At 49.2% G+C, this 23,824-nt stretch overlaps 2 protein-coding genes across 5 annotated transcripts; both read left to right on the top strand.

Moving 5' to 3' along the window:
* The first annotated feature begins 5,285 nt into the window (after positions 1 to 5,285).
* On the top strand, positions 5,286 to 20,856 carry LOC125509168 (folylpolyglutamate synthase-like). 2 transcript variants are annotated; one of them, XM_048674077.1, is made up of 16 exons: positions 5,286 to 5,554; positions 5,653 to 5,780; positions 5,870 to 5,935; positions 6,971 to 7,080; positions 7,252 to 7,312; positions 7,484 to 7,567; positions 8,076 to 8,132; positions 8,520 to 8,580; positions 8,665 to 8,711; positions 8,861 to 8,969; positions 9,073 to 9,221; positions 9,304 to 9,555; positions 9,654 to 9,732; positions 13,506 to 13,661; positions 13,765 to 13,874; positions 20,479 to 20,856. In XM_048674077.1, exons 1-16 carry the CDS (start codon positions 5,311 to 5,313, stop codon positions 20,536 to 20,538), a joined length of 1,773 nt encoding a protein of 590 aa, XP_048530034.1. In that variant the 5' UTR covers positions 5,286 to 5,310; the 3' UTR covers positions 20,539 to 20,856. The 2 variants fall into 2 exon arrangements, with proteins under 2 accessions (XP_048530034.1, XP_048530043.1); XM_048674086.1 differs by having other exon boundaries at positions 5,287 to 5,554; positions 8,861 to 8,938; positions 9,057 to 9,221.
* Positions 20,857 to 20,866: 10 nt separating this feature from the next.
* LOC125509182 (LIM domain-containing protein PLIM2b-like) lies at positions 20,867 to 23,479 on the top strand. 3 transcript variants are annotated; one of them, XM_048674104.1, is made up of 7 exons: positions 20,867 to 21,008; positions 21,084 to 21,184; positions 21,964 to 22,121; positions 22,240 to 22,339; positions 22,436 to 22,458; positions 22,654 to 22,743; positions 23,006 to 23,479. In XM_048674104.1, the coding sequence occupies exons 3-7, from the start codon at positions 21,987 to 21,989 to the stop codon at positions 23,258 to 23,260; spliced, it is 603 nt and encodes a 200-aa protein (XP_048530061.1). In that variant the 5' UTR covers positions 20,867 to 21,008; positions 21,084 to 21,184; positions 21,964 to 21,986; the 3' UTR covers positions 23,261 to 23,479. The 3 variants fall into 3 exon arrangements, with proteins under 3 accessions (XP_048530061.1, XP_048530055.1, XP_048530068.1); XM_048674098.1 differs by having other exon boundaries at positions 21,800 to 22,121; XM_048674111.1 differs by lacking the exons at positions 20,867 to 21,008; positions 21,084 to 21,184 and having other exon boundaries at positions 21,192 to 22,121.
* The last annotated feature ends 345 nt before the right edge of the window (positions 23,480 to 23,824 follow it).

Raw genomic sequence — 23,824 nt, 5'->3', positions numbered from 1 at the left:
GGAAATATCTATTGAGCATAATTCGTGAGGGTGATCTGGACTCTCGAGACGCTGCTGCTGGCGACCAACCGGAGTCGTTTCCCTGAGTGGACGAAGGCCCGCGTATGTGAATGCTGTGTGGCGACCATTCTAAACAAGCTCCACATGGAGCCCGTGAGGCTCCATGGATGCTGCCACCGCGAATTACAGGAGCACAGTAACAGGCAGAGGCAGGATTAAGTTTTTTTTTTAGACAAAGTGGGGAAACAGAAGAGATGGTCGCGGATACAAAAAGCCCGATGCCTTGTCCGCACTAATCCAAAGCGGGTGGCCGTTTGTCGCCGACCGATCATTACGCCGCACCAGCGATGACATTACCAACGCATTATTACCCTTTTTTTTTTGCGGGGAGCACTGTGTAGCACAGTTCCGTGCATTTGCTTCTGAAACGGCAATCAGTGTCAACCCCTGCCTGGTTGACGTGATGTTTGATGATTAACAATAAGGGCGGATCCTTTTAAATGTCCGACCCTGAGCCAAACCAAATATAAGAAGGATCTAAGACGTAAACTAGCTGCCCGGGGTGTGGAAGGGGCGTCAGGCCAGGATTAATTAGCGTCCAATTCGGTAAGCAGTTGGATTATTCCGAATAGAGATGGAAGAGAATCTGAGTATTTCGCGCATGGGTTTCTCAACTTGGCACAAGAGAACAAAAGGGCATCATCCCAGTTGTGAAAACACTAGACTGACTGGACCGGTGTGGACGAGTCTTTGTCAGCCCCTCGCTCGTCGTTCTTGCTCACCGGAAACACGCCATTTCCCGCAGGGTGCGCCAGAGTCGGGTATCGTTATCGGAGGCCTACTTCTGATTGCAACATTGTTCTCCGGATGAAAAATGCGGAAGCTTCTTTTCTCGACGAAACATCCGTGACAAACTGCACACACACGCAAAAGGCGAAAGTTTCATCGCCAAAACGAGTGAAATTCTCTGTTGGAAAAAGCAAAAACACTTTTGTTAACTTTGAGAAGTGATGCCTTATTTTCTTTCCGAAGTCTATCTGGTGTTCCGGTCACGAGTTTTCCGAGCTCGAGCCATTTCCGAAGCCTAGATACAGGGAGGTCAAATCCTACGCATCACTGAGTAAATAAGTAGTACAATCTGGGAAGACTTCAACTTGTTTTGCTTAGTATGTTCCGTCAGGGTGGTTGACAGTCGTGGTAGTAGTAGTAGTTTCGTTCAAGCCAGTGAGACGGCTGGTGTATTATGTTTATATATTTTATAACGACTTGAGCCGGTCAGACGCTCATTCGGTCGTACATGTGCATCCCTGCCTGAATACTACCTTGGTGTCACGACTTACGACCGACGACTGGCGACCTTTATTTTTCTATCTATGTCGTTTCTTTCAGAGTACAGAGAAGAAGGAAGCCGTACAACTCTCGCTACTACCAGTGCAGTACTGGTCTACATGCAAATTTAGGCAATTCGCAGGTTCTTTCCAAGCATGGACACACTGGAAAAAAGCACAAGGCAGGCTTCACCGGAAACTGCAACGCTACTGCGTAGTACTAGTAGTACTAGCCGGTCTACAAATGGTGCTGATTTGCAGGGAATTTGCAAGCAGGAAAACGGCGGCGATAGGCTGTAATCCAAGGAGATGTGTGTACAGACAACAGAGTCGGTCACCCGGCAACTGGACTGAAATGACCAGCCACCAACCACCAGAAAAGGGCTGCAGCTTTGCGCCCAAACTAGAGTGCGGTATCTTATCTGCATCTGTTATCGTTCCCCGGTACAGTGCGGTATGATATCTGCATAAAATGATGCCAATTTTTTCGCCAAACAGGGAAAGTGGATATTTTTGCTTAATCAGTCATGGCTACATCGGAGATTCCATAATTAGAGGTTCCTTATCTTGTTCCAACGCTGGATTTTATTTCCCCGGTTTCAACGTTAATATCTGGGAAAACTCTGTAAATCAACCGGCTGATCCCTTCCTCCTGTAAACCACCTCCTCCTCTCGACACGTGCCCCCTGTGGAGCCTTCCCACCACATCCCATTCCAGCCTTATCTTCTTTACAGGCTTCTTCTTCTTTACACATTTATTCATCTTCCTCTTTTCTGTTCTTCACGCCCGCCATGGAGAGACGCTCCCAGCGATGACCACCATCCCTCACTGTCGCGAATCAAGGGAGGTTTTGACGCATGCCCCACTGGCGTTGCAACGAAGCTTCCAATGGAAGCACCACCGAGCTTTTTACCGCTCATCGATGCCGCCGGCGATGTGACGCGGCGCTCGACCACGGCCACCGTGCTGCAATGCAACCTCGTCGGCGTGCTCGCGCTGCGATGCAACCTCGCCGGCGCCGGAGCTGCAATGAAGCGCTCGCCGACGGCTCCCCATGCTCCGATGCAGCACTCTCGGGACGGTTCCCGGTGCTTCATCGCAGTGCTTGCCTGCAGCTCCCAATGCTCCGATGCAGCACTCTCGTGGTGGTTCCTTGTGCTGCATCGCTGCGCTCGCCGGCGGCTCCCCGTGCTCCGATGAAGCGCTTCCCATGCTGCAATGGAGCTTCGTCGGCGGCTCCTCGTGCTCGATGCGGCGCTTCCGGTGTTGCATCGCGGCACTCGCCGGCGGCAATGAAGCATCAACGGACCAACGGAGCAATGCTGGTGCTGCAATGGAGGGTGCTGCAGCTTCCGCCGGAGCTACATGTGCAGTGCGTTGACTCGGGGACAGTGCGTCTGCAGCACACTTGATGGCAGGTTGGGGATGGACGCGATGGTGTGGTACTTCGTGTAGTCCTGTCATGAGGGGATCGAGCGGCTGAAATCACAATATACCTGCGCGAATCAACAGCTGATCAGGCGGCTTAGGTTTGGCTGTTATCAGCCGACTGATCCGTAGCAGCCGCCTAATATCTAAGCTATTCCCCGGCTGCTTTGTTTTTCTTATTTTTGAATTTGAAGTGTCGCCATTTTATTCAAATATGCTCGGCTAGATCCTAGAGCACACCATTCACAATACAACCCAGAGGGGTTTGAAGCCATGTTTCACATATCCGCAGTTGTTCTTAGTTGAGATATGTCTGACGCCTTAGCCGATCGCTGCACCCAACAAACCCTAAACTCCTCTTCAAAGCGGAGCAAGTCCTTCACTTCTTCAACAAGAGGCCAATATATAGTCATGTTTCTATCGGATCATTGAGTTTACCCCCCATCGCCTTGTTGTTGATCTCCACAATGAGCTTCTGAATGTCTTTATTCAAAAAAAGCTTTGGAATGTCCTTTTCCATTGCAATTGTATTGCACGATGAATTCTACCCGTTCATGGTCGGAGATGGGCAGGGGAAGGGTTGACTTTCTCTAGCGAGGGACGACCCATGATGGTCTTTAAGCACCGCTCTGTCTCCTTCCCTATTCCTCATTCTTCGACATCACCTTAATCCAACCATAGGTGGGAGGGAGCCAATGCTCCGTCTACGAGGGTTTGGGCATTATTGCCGCACCTCTGTATAACTTATGCCACTCCTCTACCAGACACCTGCTCAACAATTTTTTATGGCCACAGGTACACTTTCTATCATTCGCTTCATTCCTAGCCAATCATAGGTTGCAGAGCCCCTGAATTACCATCAATTTTTTCGCCACACCGGCATGACGTACCCATTCCATCATCCAGCTATGTAGGTCGCTTTGGAAGGCAATTGGCATCGGCAAGTTCGTTATGCAACCCCCCTTTTCGTACTACCCATGTGCTACCATTAAATTTGTAAATCACAAGTCACCGTTGGACAATGTGCTTAGCATGAAAAATGGAGAATAATAAGGAAATGTCCATTTTGTAGTCAGGCCTTTGTTTTAGTTTAATTTTCTCAGATATACACCATGTTACTTTTCTTCACGTTTTCTGTGGACATAAAAGCATTATCTTTGTTGTCATCGAGGAATAAGGAGACACAAACATGTCATTGAACTACATGCACCTTGTAAAAAAGAAAATTAACATGCCATTATCTCGTGATAGGTTAGAAGTGTTTCATTTGTAAATTAGACATACAATGGACTAGAATTTTTGAAGCGGTGACAATGCCAGAGTAATGGGGTGAATAGAATGGAAGTAAAGGGGTAGTAGGGCTCAAACTAAATATGTTACTTTGTTTTCTTGCAAGGTGATGGTGGTAAGGAGACATGACAATATCCAAGGATGAAGGAAGCGGGAGAGAATCGACCTCTATATTAATTGAAATCACATGCCATCATAAAATGGCATACATTTGGATCTATAATTTTTCACATGGCAACCCACGAGCATTCAGCCAGCATCACAAGCAACGCTATCAATCACTATTCATGGGTGCTTCACACATGCCTTCTCATTGTGTGTGTTTGAATGCAAGCCCATAGAAAAATATGGGAGCCTTGTATTGTATAAGCTTGACCAATAATTTACACTATGTTTTCATGGAAGAAGATGAAAAAAATTGAATTGGTGCTCTCGTTCAAATGTAATAATAGCTGTAGGAAGTGTCCTTCCAACTTTAATCAGTGTCAACCATCCTAACATGAAGATTACAAATATCAACACCACTTCATTAACACAAGCTCTACAGACCGCATCACTAAACCCCATGGGCTCTCATCCCTCAAGCATGACACTGAGCATGGTGTTAGATTTGTCAAATGAATAAAAAAACCAAGAAATGGTGACACATGCATTGTCGGGCGGCAACAAAAGGCAACTCTTCCTGCCCAATGCAGAAGAAAGCTCGCGGGATATAGCCAATGCCCAAAGGAGAGAAGACATGGACAATGATAGGAAGACATTTTCAATTGTGAACTTTGGTGACATGTTCAAGATAAGACGGAGCAAGACATTGTCAGAGTCAGGGGCACATATAGGACACCCCATCAAGCTCATTTTCCTTTATACATTTGTTATTCATATACATAGTGTGTAACACCCTCAACTCCAAAACATGTGTGATTTTTCTCAGAAAAATAGAAAAAAATGTGGTTTTTGGCACAAACAAATGTGATATTTAGATTGTTTTTAGCAACATGTGCTATTTAGAAAAAAAAGCAACATGTGATACTTAGAAATGAGTGGATGACACATGTCATGGGCCAGGATTGCGGGAAAAGGCTCCATAAAATGGGCTACGCTACCTCGTAGTAACCTGTTAAGCCCAAAGCAATAAAGAAATGAGGCCTGTTGTTTCTTCCGCACAGCGCTAGAGCCCAACACAGCGTTCCCGAGAAAAACCCAAAACCCAACACAACGGCGATAAAGGAAGCTGAGCGCTCCACATCACACGATTGGTGAGCGATGCGCGCGAGCGGCGGCGCGAGCCCACGACCCGCACCACCGAAGCGCTCCGCCCCTCCGACCACCACCAAACTACCAGTGCCCGCCTCCTCCTCCCTCGCCATGCCGGCCCCTCGCCTCGCCCACCTCCGCCGCCTACTCTCCCTCCACTCCCCACCTCCCCACCCACTCGCCCCCAGCCCCCCCCCCCCCCCCCCCCCCTCCCCCCCCCCCCCCCCCCCCATGGCCGGCGCCGCACAGGCAGGTAAGCTCGCGAACCGGACTGAAACAGAAACTTCCTCTCTGCTCCATTTGGGGACAGCGAATGATGCGGCGGTGCGTGTGCGTGGGGGGTGGGCGCAGGTGCGGCGACGGGGTCGGCGGAGTACGAGGAGGTGCTGGGGTGCCTGGCGTCGCTGATCAAGCAGAAGGTGCGCGCGGACACCGGCAACCGCGGCAATCAGTGGGAGCTCATGGCCAAGTACCTGCAGGTGGTGTTGCTGCGACGGCGGTCTATTCGATTCATCTGTGGTTTGTTCTGTTGTTCCTGATTGCTGTTTGGTTTGTTTTGTTTTGCTAGATACTGGAACTGGAGGAGCCCATCACGCGGCTGAAGGTGGTTCACGTCGCCGGGACCAAAGGGAAGGTGAGTGCAGCTGGACGCGGCGCTAGGGATGGCGTTGCTGGGTTAAGATTTGAATTGTTCCGGAATTCTGGATGGGTTTAGGCTTGCGGTTTTAGTTTATTGGTAACCAAGCACAGCAATAGTTGTAACAGTATGAACTAGTGTTATCTACATCGTTTGCATTTCAACTCTGTTTTCTCGTGAAACGTTGGATTGGCAAGATGACCACATTGCCCCTCCGCCTCTGTCTCAATCTTCCCTGGACGCTGGTGGGGGCACATCCTCGGGCCTTCATCCAAGTCTCTACGCAGGTGCCACACTGTTATATGTTTGGTCGAATGTCTGGAAGGAGCAGAGCAGACACATTTTTAGAAAGGGAATGAAATGACTTCTTAGATGCCGAGCGGATTTCTTTCCTCACTCAAGAGGATATCTTACTCCCTCCGTTCCAAATTACTCGTCGCAGAGATGGATGTATCTAGAACTAAAATACATCTAGATACATCCATACCTGCGACAAGTAATTCGGAACGGAGGGAGTACATTATAGTGTGTCTTGCAGTGTTTAAGCCAACAGGTAGACAGCCTGCTTCTTTGTTTTGCCGAGGCGACCGAGCCCCCCTCCCCCCTATACTTTTAGAACTTTGTTCCTCTGAATGAAGGACGACGCTCCTACCGTTTTTCCAAAAAGAGAAGGAAAATAAAACATTGGATTGCCTTGTTTTTTATGTGTGTCTTCATCTGGCGTGAAACACGGAGTAATACAAATTGGCATCAAGCAGTTTACTTTAGAAACTAACATAATTGCTGAAGTAGCCTTTACCTGAGGCCTTGCTTATTTTAATGAAGTGTTTGTAATTTTGTAGTCTGTGTTGCGTTTCTAGTTGTTTGTGATAATGGTTTATGACCCAGCGATATCCAACAATATAAACAGACTATAGCACTTTCTGATTGTTTCCGTGCGCACTTACTGAGTCAATCCTTTGTGATATTCTTGCAAAGAAAATTTTTCTGCAGAGCGGCTGTTAACTTCTCTGGGCTTTTTATATCCGCCAGGGTTCAACATGCACATTTGCTGAGTCAATTCTTCGATCATGTGGTTTCCGCACTGGACTTTTCACCTCTCCACACTTGATTGATGTCCGTGAGCGGTTTCGGCTTGATGGGTACTTTTCTCTTTGCTGTGATGCTACATTTTTTTAAATGAAAGTCTTTAGTTGCTTCTCATTATAATTAGACTTGAGGGAATTACTATTGTTGAGTGACTTATTTAATTCGTCCTATCACTATGCATCATTGTACTTACCTATTACCCTTTTTTTCTGGTGAGGTTACAGGCTGGACATTTCAGAAGAAAAGTTTATTAGGTATTTCTGGTGGTGCTGGAACAAATTGAAGGTACTAGTAAATATCACCTGTTTTATTTCATATGATGCCATTGCGGCTGTATCATGTTGAAGCAGGACTATATGAAATAAATACTAGTGGAATCTGCATCATTTCTTTTCATGAACTTTAATACTTTCCTTAAAACACCCATTAATGTGGTGAATTTGGTTTACGTTTCAGGTCAAAACTGGTGATGATATTCCAATGCCAGCCTACTTTAGGTTCCTTGCGCTGCTAGCATTCAAGATTTTTTCAGATGAGCAGGTTAATACTTTTCGAATACTTATTGTTCGACAAGCTTTCACTCTTGTCATGAATCTGGATAAATACATGTTTGGGCCTTTTCTTATATGTGAATTTTTGAAGACTTTCCCCATCTAAAGGCTAGACATTGTGGACACTTGCTCATTGTGTATCAGATTATTTGTATGTTTATGAAAGAAATGGCTTTATTGTCTGTAAAAGGCTGCCAGTACCCACCTCCATAATAATTTTCATCTTCACTCGAACTGTCTGTAGGGGTGAGTGTATGCGCGTGTATACGAGCGCTTGCATCTATACTTTGTTAAAAAAAGCCTATATTACTGAGTACTGACAGGTGTCATATGACTGGTAATTTGAACTGTGAAAGGGTCAGTTATCAGGTAGTTTTATTCAAAGGCATCGTGATTTTCTAGGTAGATGAGCCTGTGGTATACTTCTCGATTTTCAGAACTGCATTTATGATGGTTTCCTAGAATGTACTCATTTTGTGTGTTGTGTGTTTAAGCAGGTGGATGTAGCTGTGCTGGAGGTCGGTTTGGGAGGGAAATATGATGCAACAAATGTGGTTTGTGACATTTCTATGATCATTTTGTAGTTAAATAATCCACATTAATATGAAGTGCCTGTATGACATGATCACCAACCAAAAAGAAAGCTCATACACCAGCACATGTGGTCCTTTTGATACTTCACTTTGATTCTGATTTTAATACTAAACTTGCATATGTACTTTAGCTGCCAAAAGGCTGGTCGGAGATCACAGTGCAAACTATAGCAGAATGACAGTCATGTAGTTCATTTAACCTAAGTTCACCTGTAAGATATCTAGAATCTGTCTGGAATGCATACTAAGCTTATCTTTCTTCCTATTTTAGCCCATTGAGATCACCGTCAACATCTTGACTTAAAAGACCGGAGAGCATAACTGCTGTGAAAATTGAAACTTTTGCAGGTAAAAGCACCTGTAGTTTGTGGGATATCTTCCCTCGGATACGATCACATGGAAATTCTTGGTTAGTCATGAAACTGAATGAAAAAATAAAATCCCTTGCATCCGTAGTAAACTGGTTTCATTCATGTTGTCGATGCTTGAGCAGGAAATTCACTTGTAGAAATTGCTGGGGAGAAAGCTGGAATATTGAAGGTTTCTCTCGACCTATTTTTTTCCTTAACATATTTTTTAGGAGAATGTAACATGTTTTCTTTGCTCCTATCTCCTTCAGCTGACAACTTCTGTAATTAAATTTGACTGTTGTTTTGTACCTGCATGACTTTCTTTTTATCAAAACACAGAAGGGAGTTCCAGCCTATACAGTTCCACAACCAGAGGAGGCAATGTCTGTACTGAAGCAGAGAGCTTCTGAATTGGGTGTATGTTATATTCCGTGCTACACATTTTTTGGTCGCCTCTCTGCCTGCCACATTCTGATTGCAATGAGCATGACTATAGTTTGGTCCAGTTAATTTATGAAACTTAAATTCATTAAAGGTTTCTATCCGAATAGTTCCACCTTTGGACCCACGGCAATTAGAAGATCAACCTCTTGGGCTGCATGGTGAACACCAGTACATGAATGCAGGCCTTGCAGTTGCATTGGCTAATACCTGGCTTGAGAGGCAAGGACATTTGGACAGAATACATGTCAAAGATCATGTAAGTACTCCAAACTGGCATTTATTTATTTTCCGCAAAAGGATAATGTTAGGATCAGTTATCATGTTACCATGGAGTGCAGGGCACCTTACCAGATCAGTTCATCAAAGGGCTATCGATTGCTTGTTTGCAAGGCCGAGCACAGATTGTCCCAGATCTACAAGTGAGCTCAGAATGTAAGGATGCCAGTTATCCCTTAGTTTTCTATTTGGATGGGGCACATAGCCCAGAAAGTATGGAAATATGCGCAAAGTGGTTTTCCCATGTTACGAAAAAGGATGCAGCACAACCAGGTCCTTTGGAGCAGCCTCGTAGTGGTATCAATTCTAAGAAGGTATGCTATGCCTTGCAGTGGCAGCCTTTCGGATTAAAGCAATGTTGAAATGGTCTCTCTCTCTCTCACACACACATTCTCTTGTGGGACGCTTTCAGATTCTCCTGTTCAATTGCATGTCAGTACGAGATCCTCAGATATTGCTTCCACGTCTTCTAGATACATGTGCTCAGAAAGGTACGTCAACATAATTCTTTGCTGATGTATCAATGATGATCTTGAACAATGCAACTATTTCATTTTGTAGTTACTAGCAAACATGCCCGTGCGTTGCAACGGGAGGAAAAATCATAGATCTGTAAACAAATTAGCATTGATGATTCCCCTCCTGACCTTCACATACTCTATTTTAACATGGCACTCATCCTCCATGTCGCCACTCATCTTCCTTTTCTATGGCCGCTTCCTGTGTTGCAAAACTCGATGCTCATGTCTTTGGAGCCCTTTTGCAGCTCGGACACGAGCCGCTCCTTTCAACCTCTCAGGTTTTTGTATGTGTTATTATCCATCTTGTCCTTGCTCGGATTACCACCGTAATTCACCTCACTTTTTGTTAACGGTAGCCTGCTCCTTGTTTACTCCGTCATTTTGATCCGCGGCAGAATAAAAAAAATGGAGTAAATTAGCAACACAGGATGATGTTTAACTAAATATCTTAAATAGCATCATGATTACCTGGGAATTGGTAACACCTTCTTTTGACAACTCACATGACTTGCCTGTTACTCATCACTCCATTGGCTAATACGTCATTGTTGCCCCACTCAAACGGAGACCAGGTTGCGGGTTGATCAAACCAGTCTCAGACTACAGTTGAACTAAATACAAAAAAATGTATCTATCTAAATAGGATCTTAAAATATAATAACATATGCGAAAATCTGCACGCATAGTTAATCTAACAAATATATTTCTCTATATGTACCATATGAGCTCTACTTAAAATATTAAATGTCAGATTCATGAATCTTTCCCCCTTTCCTTCAACTCAAAACCATGAATTAGCGATGATGGCTTTGGACCTGCCCATGAAAACGATTGCAGCAATGAACAAGATTTGTAGAGGATTCCTGTGGTGCAGAAGGAAGGAGGCGAATGGTGGTAACTGTGCAGTTGCTTGGGAGACTGTGTGCACCCCGAAGTGGGCTGGTGGTCTCGATCTGCCTAACCTACGCTGGATGAATGTGGCAATGCAAACTAGATGGCCATGGCTTAAGAGAACGGACAATACCAGACCTTGGAAGGAATTTAACATCAAAGTCCCCAAAGACTCGTTGCTACTCTTCAAAGCAGCCACAAGGAGCACTGCATGGGATGGTCAATCGACCTTGTTTTGGGAGGACCGCTGGTTGAATGGACAAAGGGTTCAGGAGGTCGCTCCCTTGATCTACAACATGATCCCGGCGCGGATTCGCACTAATCGGACAGTCCGGGAGGCCATGGGGGATGGAGCATGGGCACAGGATGTGGGTCCGAACTTAGGATTGGATGCTTTGCATGAGTTTCTTCTACTGTGGCATGAGGTCGTCGCTTGGGAGCCTACGGATGACGTGCAAGACGAATTTTCTTGGTCTTGGGAGGATAATGGGCAGTTCACGGTTCGATCGGCATATGCGGCAAAGTTCTGGCCGAGAGAAGTGGCACCCGCAGCAGATCTCACTTGGAAATCAAGGGCGCCCTCACAATGCAAAATTTTCACATGGTTTGCCCTGCGGGATAGATGCTGGACGTCGGACCACCTGGCAAGGCGAGGACTACCGCATCAAGATGCATGCCCCTTTTGCGACCAGGAGGAGGAGTCTATCAACCACATCTTGCTTACATGTGTTTTTGCCAGGGTGATCTGGGCGGAGTACTGTCAGGCCTTGGGAAAGCCGGATTGGGTGCCGTCGCAGCATGACGCTCTCACGCCATGGTTGTAAAGATGGGGCCTAACAAAGCCAGTACGAAAGACTTGTGCACCATCCTTGGGCTTACCTTGTGGGAACTGTGGAAGCACAGGAATGCTATTGTCTTTGATGGCGTGCGGCCTTCGTGTGAGACGCTACATGGTAGGATTAGACTAGAGGGTCTAGTTTGGTTGTCGGCCGGCCTGCTAAAAGGAGATGTTGCACCCTGCTTTAGTCGGTTAGCGTGGTGGGATAGGCGTGAGGAGTGAAGTAGTATGTAAACTCTTGTAACTAACGGTGGAGGCATTCTTTTGCCCTTCTTCTTTAATATATGATATGCACACTCGTGCATATTCGAGAAAAAAAACCCATGAATGAGCCTGTATGTGGAATAGATTTAAGAATCATACAATTCTAAGTTCTAATTAACAAATGGATCGCCACCCAGTTCTCAACTCTCCCCTAAAAAAAGACACTCATGTGAAAAAAGAATAAAGAAGATATGTCTGTTATATTTCCCATGAGCTTTCTTCTTCTTCTTCTATTTTTTTGTTCTATCCCTCTTCTGCATTCTGATTTCTGTTTGGATTTATAAGAGGGACTGCCAAATCAGTTTACCAAACAATCCTTATTATTCACATTCTCTGCTTGCCATGTCCGAGTCTGGCATCTGCCGGGCGTACCGTGGCGGGCTGCACGATTAGCCAAAAAATTAGCCGCATACAGTGATGCCTTTAATCTTCTTATAAAATTTATTTCCTTCTTTTAATCCTCCCTTCCTTTAATTAGCCGCCAGTGATCACTGGGTCGTTACTTGCCTCGCTGATGGACAGTGGAGATCCCAGTCGCTCAGATGGGCCGCCTAATCGCTGGTCCGTTTCTTGCCTTGCTAGAGGGACAGGACACAAACTTATTGTATGCTGAAATTGGAATCCTGTTCGGGCCAGTTAGTCTGGTTCAAATCCTGGGCACATCACATCCCTGTTCGTGCTCACAATACTGAAATTCATCAGTTCCCGCAAAGCTGGTTTGAGTGTGCACGCACGTCCATCCTATGGAATATATTCCTTGCAGTCCGTCCACATTTCATGACATTAAATCCTTTCCCTTTTTAATAGTCCCAAGACACAGCCGACAAATTCCATTCCATTCCCTTAGTTGCACACCTTTCCTTTTTAATAGCCCCACACGACAGGCCACAATTTCTGTTTAACGATCAGAATCTATGTACCTTCTTTATATATACCCTCGACAGCCCATAATTCATCTCGTCCGTCCTCCCTGTTGTTGTCAAGGCGTCTTGCTGATATGAATTTGCAATTCTATATAAACTGGTCCTTATGTGTCTTCAGGAGCGAGGTGGTATTATTAACACTAAATATGAATGCCCGAGTTGGTTGGTGCAGCTTGCGACTCTTATACTTCCAAGTCACGAGTTCGATCCCCCAGCGCGGCAATTTTTTTTTGCGTGGATGGTCCATACGAAAAGGCCCATCTGTGGCCCAGTAGCGCAGTGAAGACCGGGCTAGGCGCACGATTTTTTGCCGTACTAGCCCCCAGCCGTAGCTACTCTTTTCACGAGGCTCACATATTCATGACGGAGTGCGTGTTGGTTAAAAAAATACAGGGTCTTTTTTATAAATATTAATGACGGGACGAAACCAAGAATATCACCTTGCTTTATTAGTAGGTATAGACTCAGCATGTTTTGAGGAAACAAATTTCTACTAGAGCAATTGTTCGCTTTTACATTTTGCTTTTTTATTTTAGCTATGGCTTTTGTAAATAAGCTTGTACTCCTTGTTTTTTTCAGTTAATGAAATGGGCAGAGTCCCCGCCTTTAACGTCAAAGAGAAGTTGTTCATTTGCGTGCCATGTAGATAATCTGTCTTGTATTTCCATAATGGCTTGTGTGGTTGAATGAACTACCAGCAAGCGACTGTCTGAAGTCACTGGCATAATTTTCTTTGTGCTTACTTTTCAAAATGAACAATATACTACCTCTGTAAGTTGAGTGGATGCTTTCGTTGCTCTTCTATAGTGACAAGTTATTTTGCCCAGGCCTCCGCTTTGATCAGGCCTTATTTGTGCCAAATCAATCGCAATACAACAAGCTTGGTTCACATGCATCACCACCTCCAGGGAGAGAGCAAATTGATTTGTCATGGCAGTTGTCACTCCAAACAGTCTGGGAAGACTTGCTTCGCGGCAAGAAAGGTATTCTAAAAATTCATCGCAGTTAGTTCTCAAACTGGGTTGTACTGTCAACACGACCATTTGAGTTAAAGATGATTGATGAACTTCAATGGGAACAATGCAGGTCTAAATGGCACAAGTTCTAGTGGGGCTAGTTTAGTTTTTGAATCTCTTCCATCAGCAATTAAGTGGCTAAGGGAAACTTCTCAACAAAACCAATCTACTTCATGCCAGGTAATTTTTTGGGCATATTTGATTGCTTTCAGTGATGTTCTCTGAAATGTCTCATAGCAGTACTTTTTTTTTTGAAACGGAACACAGATTGCATTCCTCTTTCATATCATTGCTGGGCAAGTCCCCAGCTACAAGGTTCTGAACAAACTCTGGGAATTGTCACAGCCAAGTAATACATGCACCAGAGTTCAATTTTGCTCCAAACGCTGCTAGCCTATGCGCCACTCGGTTACATGTTCGTGAACAGTTTACAACACATACATCTGAAAACCTACATGTAACTGAAATTTAATCTCTCTGAAAATGGCCCCCAGTGCAGACAGGTCATATTCCTCAGTAGACACAGCCCTTCTCAACTGTGTAGAATCTGTTTCAAACATCACTCTATCACAACCCATTTGGCTAGCAATGTTTATTGCATACAACATAGCCACTGCTTCAGATTGGAAGGCATCAGCCATATGTTCCAGTTTGCCAGCACCTGCAGCTATAGCTGTACCTTCATCATTTCTAATAATAAATCCCCAACCTCCATCATTGGAAATCCTGTGAAAGCTGTATCAGTGTTGATCTTCAATATTCGTGAAGCTGGTTGTTATGACCGGTTTGGTCTATACTAGGAAGAGGCCCACCGGGCATTAGTATTAGGGGCTTGGCCCACAAGTTATCTTAGGCTAAAGTTATAAATACTAGTTGTAAGACACCGTTGAGATCAAGCAATAAAGATATTATAATCTTCTGTTGCTCGGCTCCTTGAGGAGCCGGAACCCTAGCCGCCGCCGCCTCCAACCCTAGCCACGACGGCGCCTGTCCGCCGGCGCGCCTGCTCCAGCCCTCGTCCCCCTCCTTGCCCATACAATCTGCGCCGGAGGCCTGGTAGGAACCCTTGTCCTACCAATTTGGTATCCAGAGACACCAGGCCGATCATGTCGCTTCCTCCATCACCGCCGCCGCTGCCAAACACCACCGCCTCACCTACGCTGCCACCAGCCCCGTCCGCGTCCATGCCGGCGCTCACGTCCGGGACGGCCACCCCGACAGCGCCGACCGCCACCGCGGCGGAGCCGCCCCCCATCCTCTCGCCCGAGGAGGTCTCGGGTACCCTTCGGGAGCTCGTCCAGGCGGTCAAGGGCATCAACCTCTATCTCGCCGGGAACCAGCCCCCGCCGCCGAGCGCCGCCACCACCGCCTACGGGCCACCGCTGCTCCAGTGGCCCGCCCCGGCCTTCCAGTCGCCCTACGGCAGGCCGCCCCCGCCGCCGCTGCTGCTGCAGCAAGCAGCAGCACTACCCGGCCGCGGGGAACCCTTGGCCCGCGTGGCCGGCCGCCACCGCACCGCTGGGGGACCCTTCCCAGCAGCTTCTCCAGGCGCCCCCGCCGGCTACTTCGACGCTGGCTGCGGTGCCGCAGCTCCACCAGGCGCCGCCACCGTCGACAACATCACCACCCGTGCCCCGGCCCACTGGTCGGCCCCTGCACCAGGTGCAGTTTCCGCCATCGCCATCGCCAATACCCGCGTGGGCGGCCGGCTCGTCTTCGGGCCTGGTGTATACCACGGCGCCGGAGCACCCGACGCCTTCCCTCCGGTTTGACCGTCCCTCCGGCTCGGCGACCTACGCCCCGGAGATTCTCGACCCGGCACACTCGCTGCCGCCGATTGCAGCAGCCCCCGGGCACAGCGGTCTGACACCCCCTCGCTTCGCCAAACTGGACTTCGCCACCTACGAGGGCACGGAGGACCCTCTCAACTGGCTCAACCAGTGCGAGCAGTTCTTTCGCGGGCAGCGGACGCTCGCTTCAGATCGTACCTGGCTCGCGTCCTATCATCTCCGCGGCGCGGCACAGACCTGGTACTACGCCCTCAAGCAGGACGAGGGCGGCATGCCACCATGGGAGCGCTTCCGGGAGCTCTGTCTTCTCCGGTTCGGGCCTCCTATCCGCGGGAGCCGCCTGGCGGCCCTCGGCCCTTTACAGTTCACATCCACGGTCCAGGACTACGCCGACCGCTTCCAGGCCCTGGTGTGCCACGCGCCGAGCGTCTTCGGGATTCAGCGCGCCGAGTTATTTGTGGGCGCTCTGCCGGACCATATTCGCGTGGACGTCGAGCTCCGGGATCCCCCCGACCTCCAGACGGCCATGTACTACGCCCGGGCTTTCGAGCAGCGGGCCCAGGCACTGCAGCAACAGCCCGGACGGGGCGGCCGCCAGCCCAGTCGACCAGCGCCGACTCCTCCAGCACCGGGCCGGCCTCCTCCAGCCGCGATGGCCGCGCCCCCGGCCACCACACGGACTTTCCATCGGTTGGCACCGGCCGAGCAGCAGGAGCGTCGCCGTCAGGGACTCTACTTCAACTGCGATGAGCCCTACACACCGACCCATGTCTGCCCCCGCCTATTTTACTTGGAGCCGGTCGACTACATCGAGGTGGACGACTCGACCGACGCGACACCACCCGAGGCGGCCGCGGACACGCCCGCGGATCCCACGGCGACGGCGTGCGTCGTCTCCCTCCACGCCCTCGCCGGCATCCGTGGCGAGCGGACCATGCTGCTGCCGGTGACGATCCATGACGAGCGGCTGGTGGCCCTGCTGGATACTGGCTCCACCCATAACTTCTTGCCCGAGGCGACCATGCGTCGGCTAGCCCTTCCGACGACGGGCGGGGAGCGCCTGCGAATCACGGTGGCGAACGGCGATCGCCTCCGGTGTCATGGGCTCGCCCGCGACGTTCCCATCTCCATTGGTGGCGAACACTTCTCCATTACCTGTGCAGGGATCGACCTCGGCTGCTTCGACTTCATCCTCGGGGTAGATTTTCTCCGGACCCTCGGTCCCATCCTATGGGACTTCGACGCGCTCACGATGACGTTCTGGTGGCTGGGCCGCCGCGTCCGGTGGGACGGCCTTGGGGGCGCTGCGCCGGCCGTGCCACATCTCCAGCTGATCGCCGTGTCCTCGGAGGCCGAGCAACCCCTGCTGGATTCCCTTCTGCAGCAGCACAGCGACCTCTTCGACGAGCCACGGGGTCTTCCGCCCGCCCGGGTGTACGACCATCATATTCACCTCATGCCGGGTACCCCTCCCGTGGCGGTTCGGCCCTACCGCTACCCTCAGCTGCAGAAGGATGAGTTGGAGCGCCAGTGTGCCCTTATGCTCGCCGCGGGCATCATCCGGATCTCCACGTCACCCTTCACCGCCCCGGTGCTGCTCGTCCGCAAGTCGGACGACACTTGGCGTTTCTGCATCGACTACCGCGCCCTGAACGCGCTCACGCTCAAGGACAAGTTCCCTATACCGGTGGTCGACGAGCTCTTGGATGAGCTCCATGGGGCGCGCTTCTTTACCAAGCTCGATCTCCGGTCGGGCTATCATCAGGTGCGTATGCATCCCGACGACATCGCTAAGACGGCGTTTCGTACCCACCATGGCCACTTTGAGTTCTTGGTGATGCCCTTCGGCCTCGCCAACGCCCCAGCGACTTTCCAGGCCCTGATGAACGACGTCCTCCGGCCCTACTTACGGCGGTTTGTGCTTGTTTTCTTTGATGACATTCTTATCTACAGCGCCACCTGGGCTGAGCACCTCCAGCACGTCACCATCGTCTTCAACGAGCTTCGGGCACACCACCTCCACCTTAAGCGCTCGAAGTGCTCGTTCGGGACACCTACCGTCGCCTACCTCGGCCATGTCATCTTTGCCGACGGGGTGGCTATGGATGCCGACAAGGTGGCGGCCGTCTCCGCGTGGCCGACACCTCGCTCGCCGCGGGCTCTCCGCGGGTTCCTCGGCCTCGCCGGCTACTACCGGAAATTTATCCGGGAGTTCGGGCTCATCGCGGCGCCCCTCACGCGGTTGCTTCGCCGCGACGCTTTCGCTTGGGACGACGAGGCGACGACGGCATTCGAGGCCCTCAAGGGGGCCCTCACGACGGGCCCCGTCCTCCAGATGCCCGACTTTGACCGCCCGTTCGTGGTGGACTGTGACGCCTCGGGCGCTGGTTTCGGCGCCGTGCTTCATCAGGGCGATGGACCCCTCGCCTTCTTCAGCCGGCCTTTCGCTCCTCGCCATCTCAAGCTGGCGGCATACGAGCGGGAGCTCATTGGCCTTGTGCAGGCTGTTCGTCATTGGCGGCCGTACTTGTGGGGACGGTCCTTCCACATTCGCACGGACCACTACAGCCTGAAGTTCTTGCTGGACCAACGACTGTCGACCGTGCCACAGCACCAGTGGATCAGCAAGCTCTTTGGCTTCGACTTCTCCGTCGAGTATCGGCCGGGTCGCCTTAACACCGTGGCCGACGCGCTGTCCCGTCGCGACTCCGACATCGCTCCCTCCGTCGACGAGTCTGCCGGGGCGGTCCTGTGCATCCACTCCGGGCCGACGTTCGGTCTCTTCGCCGACATCCGCCGCGCAACTGCGACGGCTGACGACGCCGTCCTTCTTCGGCAGCAGCTCATGGCCGGCGACCTGGAGGAGCCTTGGCGCTTCTCTGACGGACTGCTTCTCCATGGGCGCCGGATCTTTGTTCCGGCGCATGATGATCTCCGTCACCAGGTGTTACAGCTCGCCCACTCGGCAGGTCATGAGGGTGTGCGGAAAACCCTCCATCGTCTTCGCGCCGACTTCTACATCCCTGGCGATCGCGCCCTGGTCCGCGACTGGGTTCGGTCTTGTCAGACATGCCAGCGCAACAAGACAGAGACCCTGCGGCCGGCTGGGTTACTTCAGCCCTTGGAGGTGCCGTCTCAGGTCTGGGCGGATATCTCCATGGACTTCATCGAGGGCCTCCCCAAGGTGGGCGGCAAGTCGGCATCCTCACGGTGGTCGACCGCTTCTCCAAGTACGCCCACTTCATCGCGCTCGGCCATCCGTACACGGCGGCGTCCGTGGCCCGGGCCTTCTTCGACGGCATTGTCCGCCTACACGGGTTCCCTGCTTCGATCGTCAGTGATAGGGACCCAGTATTCACGGGCCATGTCTGGCGCAACCTCTTCAGGATGGCGGGTGTCCAGCTCCGCCTGAGTACGGCGTTCCATCCCCAGACAGACGGTCAGTCCGAGGTGGTTAACAAGGTCATTGCCATGTATTTGCGTTGTGTGACAGGTGATCGGCCTCGCGCTTGGGTGGACTGGCTCTCTTGGGCGGAGTACTGCTACAACACCTCCTATCACTCCGCCCTGCACGCTACGCCGTTTGAGGTGGTCTATGGTCGACCACCCCCGCCTATACTACCGGTGGACCCGGAGACGGCTCGGACAGCGGTTGCGGGTGACCTTATCCGCACCCGTGACGAGATGCTTGCTGAGGTCCATCAGCGTCTCTTTCAGGCCCGGCAGCTGGCCAAGCATTACTACGACGATCATCATCGCGAGGCGGAGTTCGCGGTCGGTGACTGGGTGTGGCTGCGTCTTCTCCACCGCTCTACGCAGTCACTTGACCCGCGCGCCAAGCGCAAGCTCGGGCCTCGCTACGCCGGGCCCTTCCCTATCTTGGAGCGTATTGGGAAGGTGGCCTATCGTCTTCAGCTTCCAGCCTGCGCTCGCATCCACGACGTCTTCCATGTGGGGCTGCTCAAGCCTTTCCGTGGCGAGCCACCGGCGGCTCCTCCGGCGCTTCCGCCAACAGCCGATGGTCGCATTCTTCTAGAGCCGGCAAAGGTGTTGCAGGCACAGCTCCGTCGTGGCGTCTGGTTCGTCCTCGTCCAGTGGGCGGGCCTTCCGGAGGAGGAGGCTACTTGGGAGCAGCGTGAGGATTTTCGCCAACACTATCCAGACTTTCAGCTCGAGGACGAGCTGTTTGCGCAGGCGGGGAGAGATGTTATGACCGGTTTGGTCTATACTAGGAAGAGGGCCACCGGGCATTAGTATTAGGGGCTTGGCCCACAAGTTATCTTAGGCAAGTTATCTTAGGCTAAAGTTATAAATACTAGTTGCAAGACACTGTTGAGATCAAGCAATAAAGATATTATAATCTTCTGTTGCCCGGCTCCTTGAGGAGCCGGAACCCTAGCCGCCGCCGCCTCCAACCCTAGCCGCGACGGCGCCTGTCCGCCGGCGCGCCCGCTCCAGCCCTCGTCCCCCTCCTCCTTGCCCATACAATCTGCGCCGGAGGCCTGGTAGGAACCCTAGTCCTACCACTGGTCTTGTCCACTTTTGCTTTGGCTGTTGGGCTATCCCCTTCCCTTTCTCCTGTACCTTCATGACATAGCAGTACTACATTATGTCATGCGATGACTGGAATATTTCACCCAGCCATCCATAACTAGCTACCCCCCTCTAGGCATTGTAGGATTCGCTATCACTTATCCTTTACTGACCCTCATTCACACATGTATGTAATTGTCTGTCCTTTTGGCATATATTATTCTTCTACTTGTTCAATTCACGTTCATTTGCTTGTTTGTTTGTTTACTTCTTCTGGTTCTGCTATTCCATGATTTATACCTGCCATTTTATTACACTGGTGTTTTGGTTTGCTTTATGTTTATTCAGTTCTGCTAATCCATGACTAAGGACATGTGTTATGTATCTGTATTTATTCTCTTGCAAGTTGCAACTACTTTCCTACTCAATTCTTATAGGTTTGTTTTTGTGTACTGAATCAGGTCTTGGTTACTGGCTCCCTGCATCTCATTGGTGATGTCTTAAGATTGATTAAGACCTGATTCTCCTTGTGTCTTGTTGGTGATGTCTCGAGATTTCTCAAGTAAATTTGGTTGGAATACAAGGTTCAGATTGAAGTGTCTGTTTACTAGACCACCATACACCGGAGCCTATTGTTATTTATGATTGGCATCCACAATACAACTACCTGGCTGAAGAATGGGAGACTTGAAGGCCTTTTTATTCTGACGTTGACTAGGCGCAAACATGTTGTACTACCTCATTTTTTGTTTCTGCCTATGTGGGCGCTTGTACAACACTGTAGCCCATTTTTGTTTAAATATATTCGCTCTGCTTTGGAGTGTACAAACAGCGAACTATATTATGATACGAATAACCATGCAAATTTTCAAACTTGGAATAACAATGTTTTCCAAGCTTCGATTCTTCAAAAATTATTGTGTCAAATCCGGATACCCTTCATACCGGCATTCCTTGTTGGAAGATAGAGAATAGACTGACTAATTGTCAGGTACTTTTCCTGCACATCCATCGTAACTTTACTTTGCATTGAAGCAGACAGGACTGACAGGTCACTCTTTTGCAGAGCAAATTCTTGGGACTGAAGCTAGATCAGAGGTATCCTGATTGCTTGTTGGTTTGTGGCCCTGAGAAAACAGAGTATGTACATAATGTGAATCCAAATTGGTAATGTTTCACCTTCATTTCTCTTGTTTCTCCATTTCATAGACTAAAGCTACTAGCAACTGAATTGCTCATTTAGATAATTCTAGGAGTTATCTTTTTGCGCCTTGAATTTTTATATAAGCTTTTGCTGCATCGTTTCTTTGTCTCTGAAAAGCTGTTTGGGTTCAAGGCCAAACAAGGTCTTGGTGTTTATTCATTGTATATTCAAGTGCATGTTATTTGATATATTTATCATATGTGCTGTAAACGAGCATGTTTTTTCTGGTTATATTGAGAATGCATGTGTGTCTTTCTGGGTGCACTAAGAATAGATTTAACATCGATCACCTTCGTGCAAGAAAAACTTGACCGACAGATAACAACGCCTTCTAATTTCGCAATACTTCTCCCTATGTCCTGGACTATTGTTAGTATTTAGTTATCTTTGGACACTAAATATAGTTGAACACTTTGTATAGGAGAATAACCACAAATCAGAACCGTGCAAGGAGTAATCTCCAAAGTTAGCATTATGACGTGGCACATCTATTCCCATCTCTGACCTTTTCCTGTGGCTTGGTGTTAGAGCCTAGCCTCTTCTATTTTAACTTCTGCCTCTCCCAAATCCGGTTTCAGGCATTCATTTAAAGCCTTCCACTGCTTCTGGGTCCAACCTCTCTTTGGCTTTCATCTGCTTCTATTAGGTCGCAGATCGAGAGCCGAAGACAGGTTATCTTGATAGCATTAGAAGGCTTGAGCCAGACAACTCTTGTTAGCAACTGAGTGGCATATTTCGCTAGGTTTCACCACCAAGAATATCAAGATGACATTCTATGGTACACAGGACAAGTGCAAGGCTTGTGACAAGACCGTTCATTTCATTGACCTCCTTACTGCGGATGGCATTCCCTACCACAAGTATTGCTTCAAATGCAGCCATTGCAAAGGCACTCTTTCGGTAATGCCCCCTTCTTGACATTTGCTGTCGGATGCATCAGTTTCTCACATCCCTTTGCTCTGTGATCTTCTGAATTATGTCTTGTGCATGAGCTCACGTTGAACTGCACTATTTCTAGATGTGCAGCTACTCCTCCATGGATGGAGTTCTTTTCTGCAAGACTCATTTTGAGCAGCTTTTCAAGGAAACAGGCAGCTTCAAGAAAAACTTCCCCACATGTAAGTTTGTCCTGCATTGCTCTTCCCGCTGTTGTTTTGTTTGCAATTACAACAGAAATCTCATCACATTGTACTTGTTCTTTTTTTTTTGTTCAGGCGCAAAGGCAAATAATGAGCAGGTATTGCTTTCTCGCCATTCTGTGGGCCACACTTATATTTGTTGTGAAATGATTATGAAAAAATATATATTGCAGCCCGATAGGTTATCCTTTGCTGCTGATTTAATGCGAGTATTTCGTAGAGTACAATCAGCAATATCATTATTTCCCAATTTGTCACAGATTGCAGCTCATAAGTCGTTTTTTCCCTTACAGTCTAAGGTCCCAAACAAGTATGGCTCTGTGTTCTGTGGAACTCAGGACAAGTGTGCTGCCTGCAAGAAGACTGTGTACCCATTGGAGAAGGTAAGAAATTCCCATTCTTGAACGATTAAGCCGGTCACGATTAAGCAGTGGAAACTTCGGTAACTGGGAAATCTCAACTTTTGACTAACAAAATTCAAGAGCAATAAAATGAACATGCATATATCTGTTTGCATCATTTCAGTCCTTGATCAACCTACCCAAATTTCATGAGTAATCTTTTGGACACGACAGACTACGCATGCGCCTGTTGCCTCGTTTTCCATATGCAAAAGTCTGTCTGATAATTTCAATTCCTTGGCAGATGACCTTGGAGGGCGAGCCCTACCACAAGACCTGCTTCAAGTGCGCTCACGGCGGCTGCATCCTGACGACCGCATCCTGCGCCTCCCTTAACGGGATCCTATACTGCCAGAACCACTTCTGGCAGCTGTTCAAGGAGACGGGCAGCTACAGCAACCTGCTCAAGCCCGCCTCGGCCAAGAACGCCGACGAGCCAGAGGCAGCCAAGGAAGAGGAGCAGGCGCCGGAAGCTGCCGAGGACCAGGAGAGCTCATAAGAACTTAAACGTGTACAAGAACCTACATACATGTTCGTTCCCCACGCTGATGTTGCTCTTGTGTATTGCTGCTGCTGCCCATCTTTTCTCTTATCTCACAGAGGCACGCAGCGGCTGTTATGCATCTTACTGCCTTGGCTATCGCAATCCTGAATTCTGTACCTCATTGCCCGTGCCATCGGTCCCGTGAATGGTAGCAGAATTTGCACGAGTTTGTTCTATCTTGGTCTTGCAATTCCAAGGATATTCGCTAGCCTTTGACGGGCCCAGGTCGAAAGAAGGGGAAAAGGGACGCATTCATCGGACACTATTCTTCTTGCTCTTTTTTCTCTCCTCTAAAAATGGTATTAGAAGACAATTCAAACTCTAGACATTCGCCCGGTTGCCCCACGCCCCTGTTCTTCTGCAGTATCGTAACGTGCCTGTGTTATATTCCTTTATCGTACATAAACCAGGAGACAGGTGATTGACAACGAAACAACCTCCAAGGTCATAAAAGGAAGAGAGCTGCACGCACCGGCAAATCCAATCTACCAGACAGGTTGTGTGTGGATGCTATTGCTG

The sequence above is a fragment of the Triticum urartu genome, chromosome 1, assembly GCF_003073215.2.
Source record: "Triticum urartu cultivar G1812 chromosome 1, Tu2.1, whole genome shotgun sequence".
Lineage (NCBI taxonomy): Eukaryota > Viridiplantae > Streptophyta > Magnoliopsida > Poales > Poaceae > Triticum > Triticum urartu.
The sequence above is the reverse complement of the archived record's forward strand: the minus strand, read 5'-3'. Positions and strand labels throughout refer to the sequence as shown.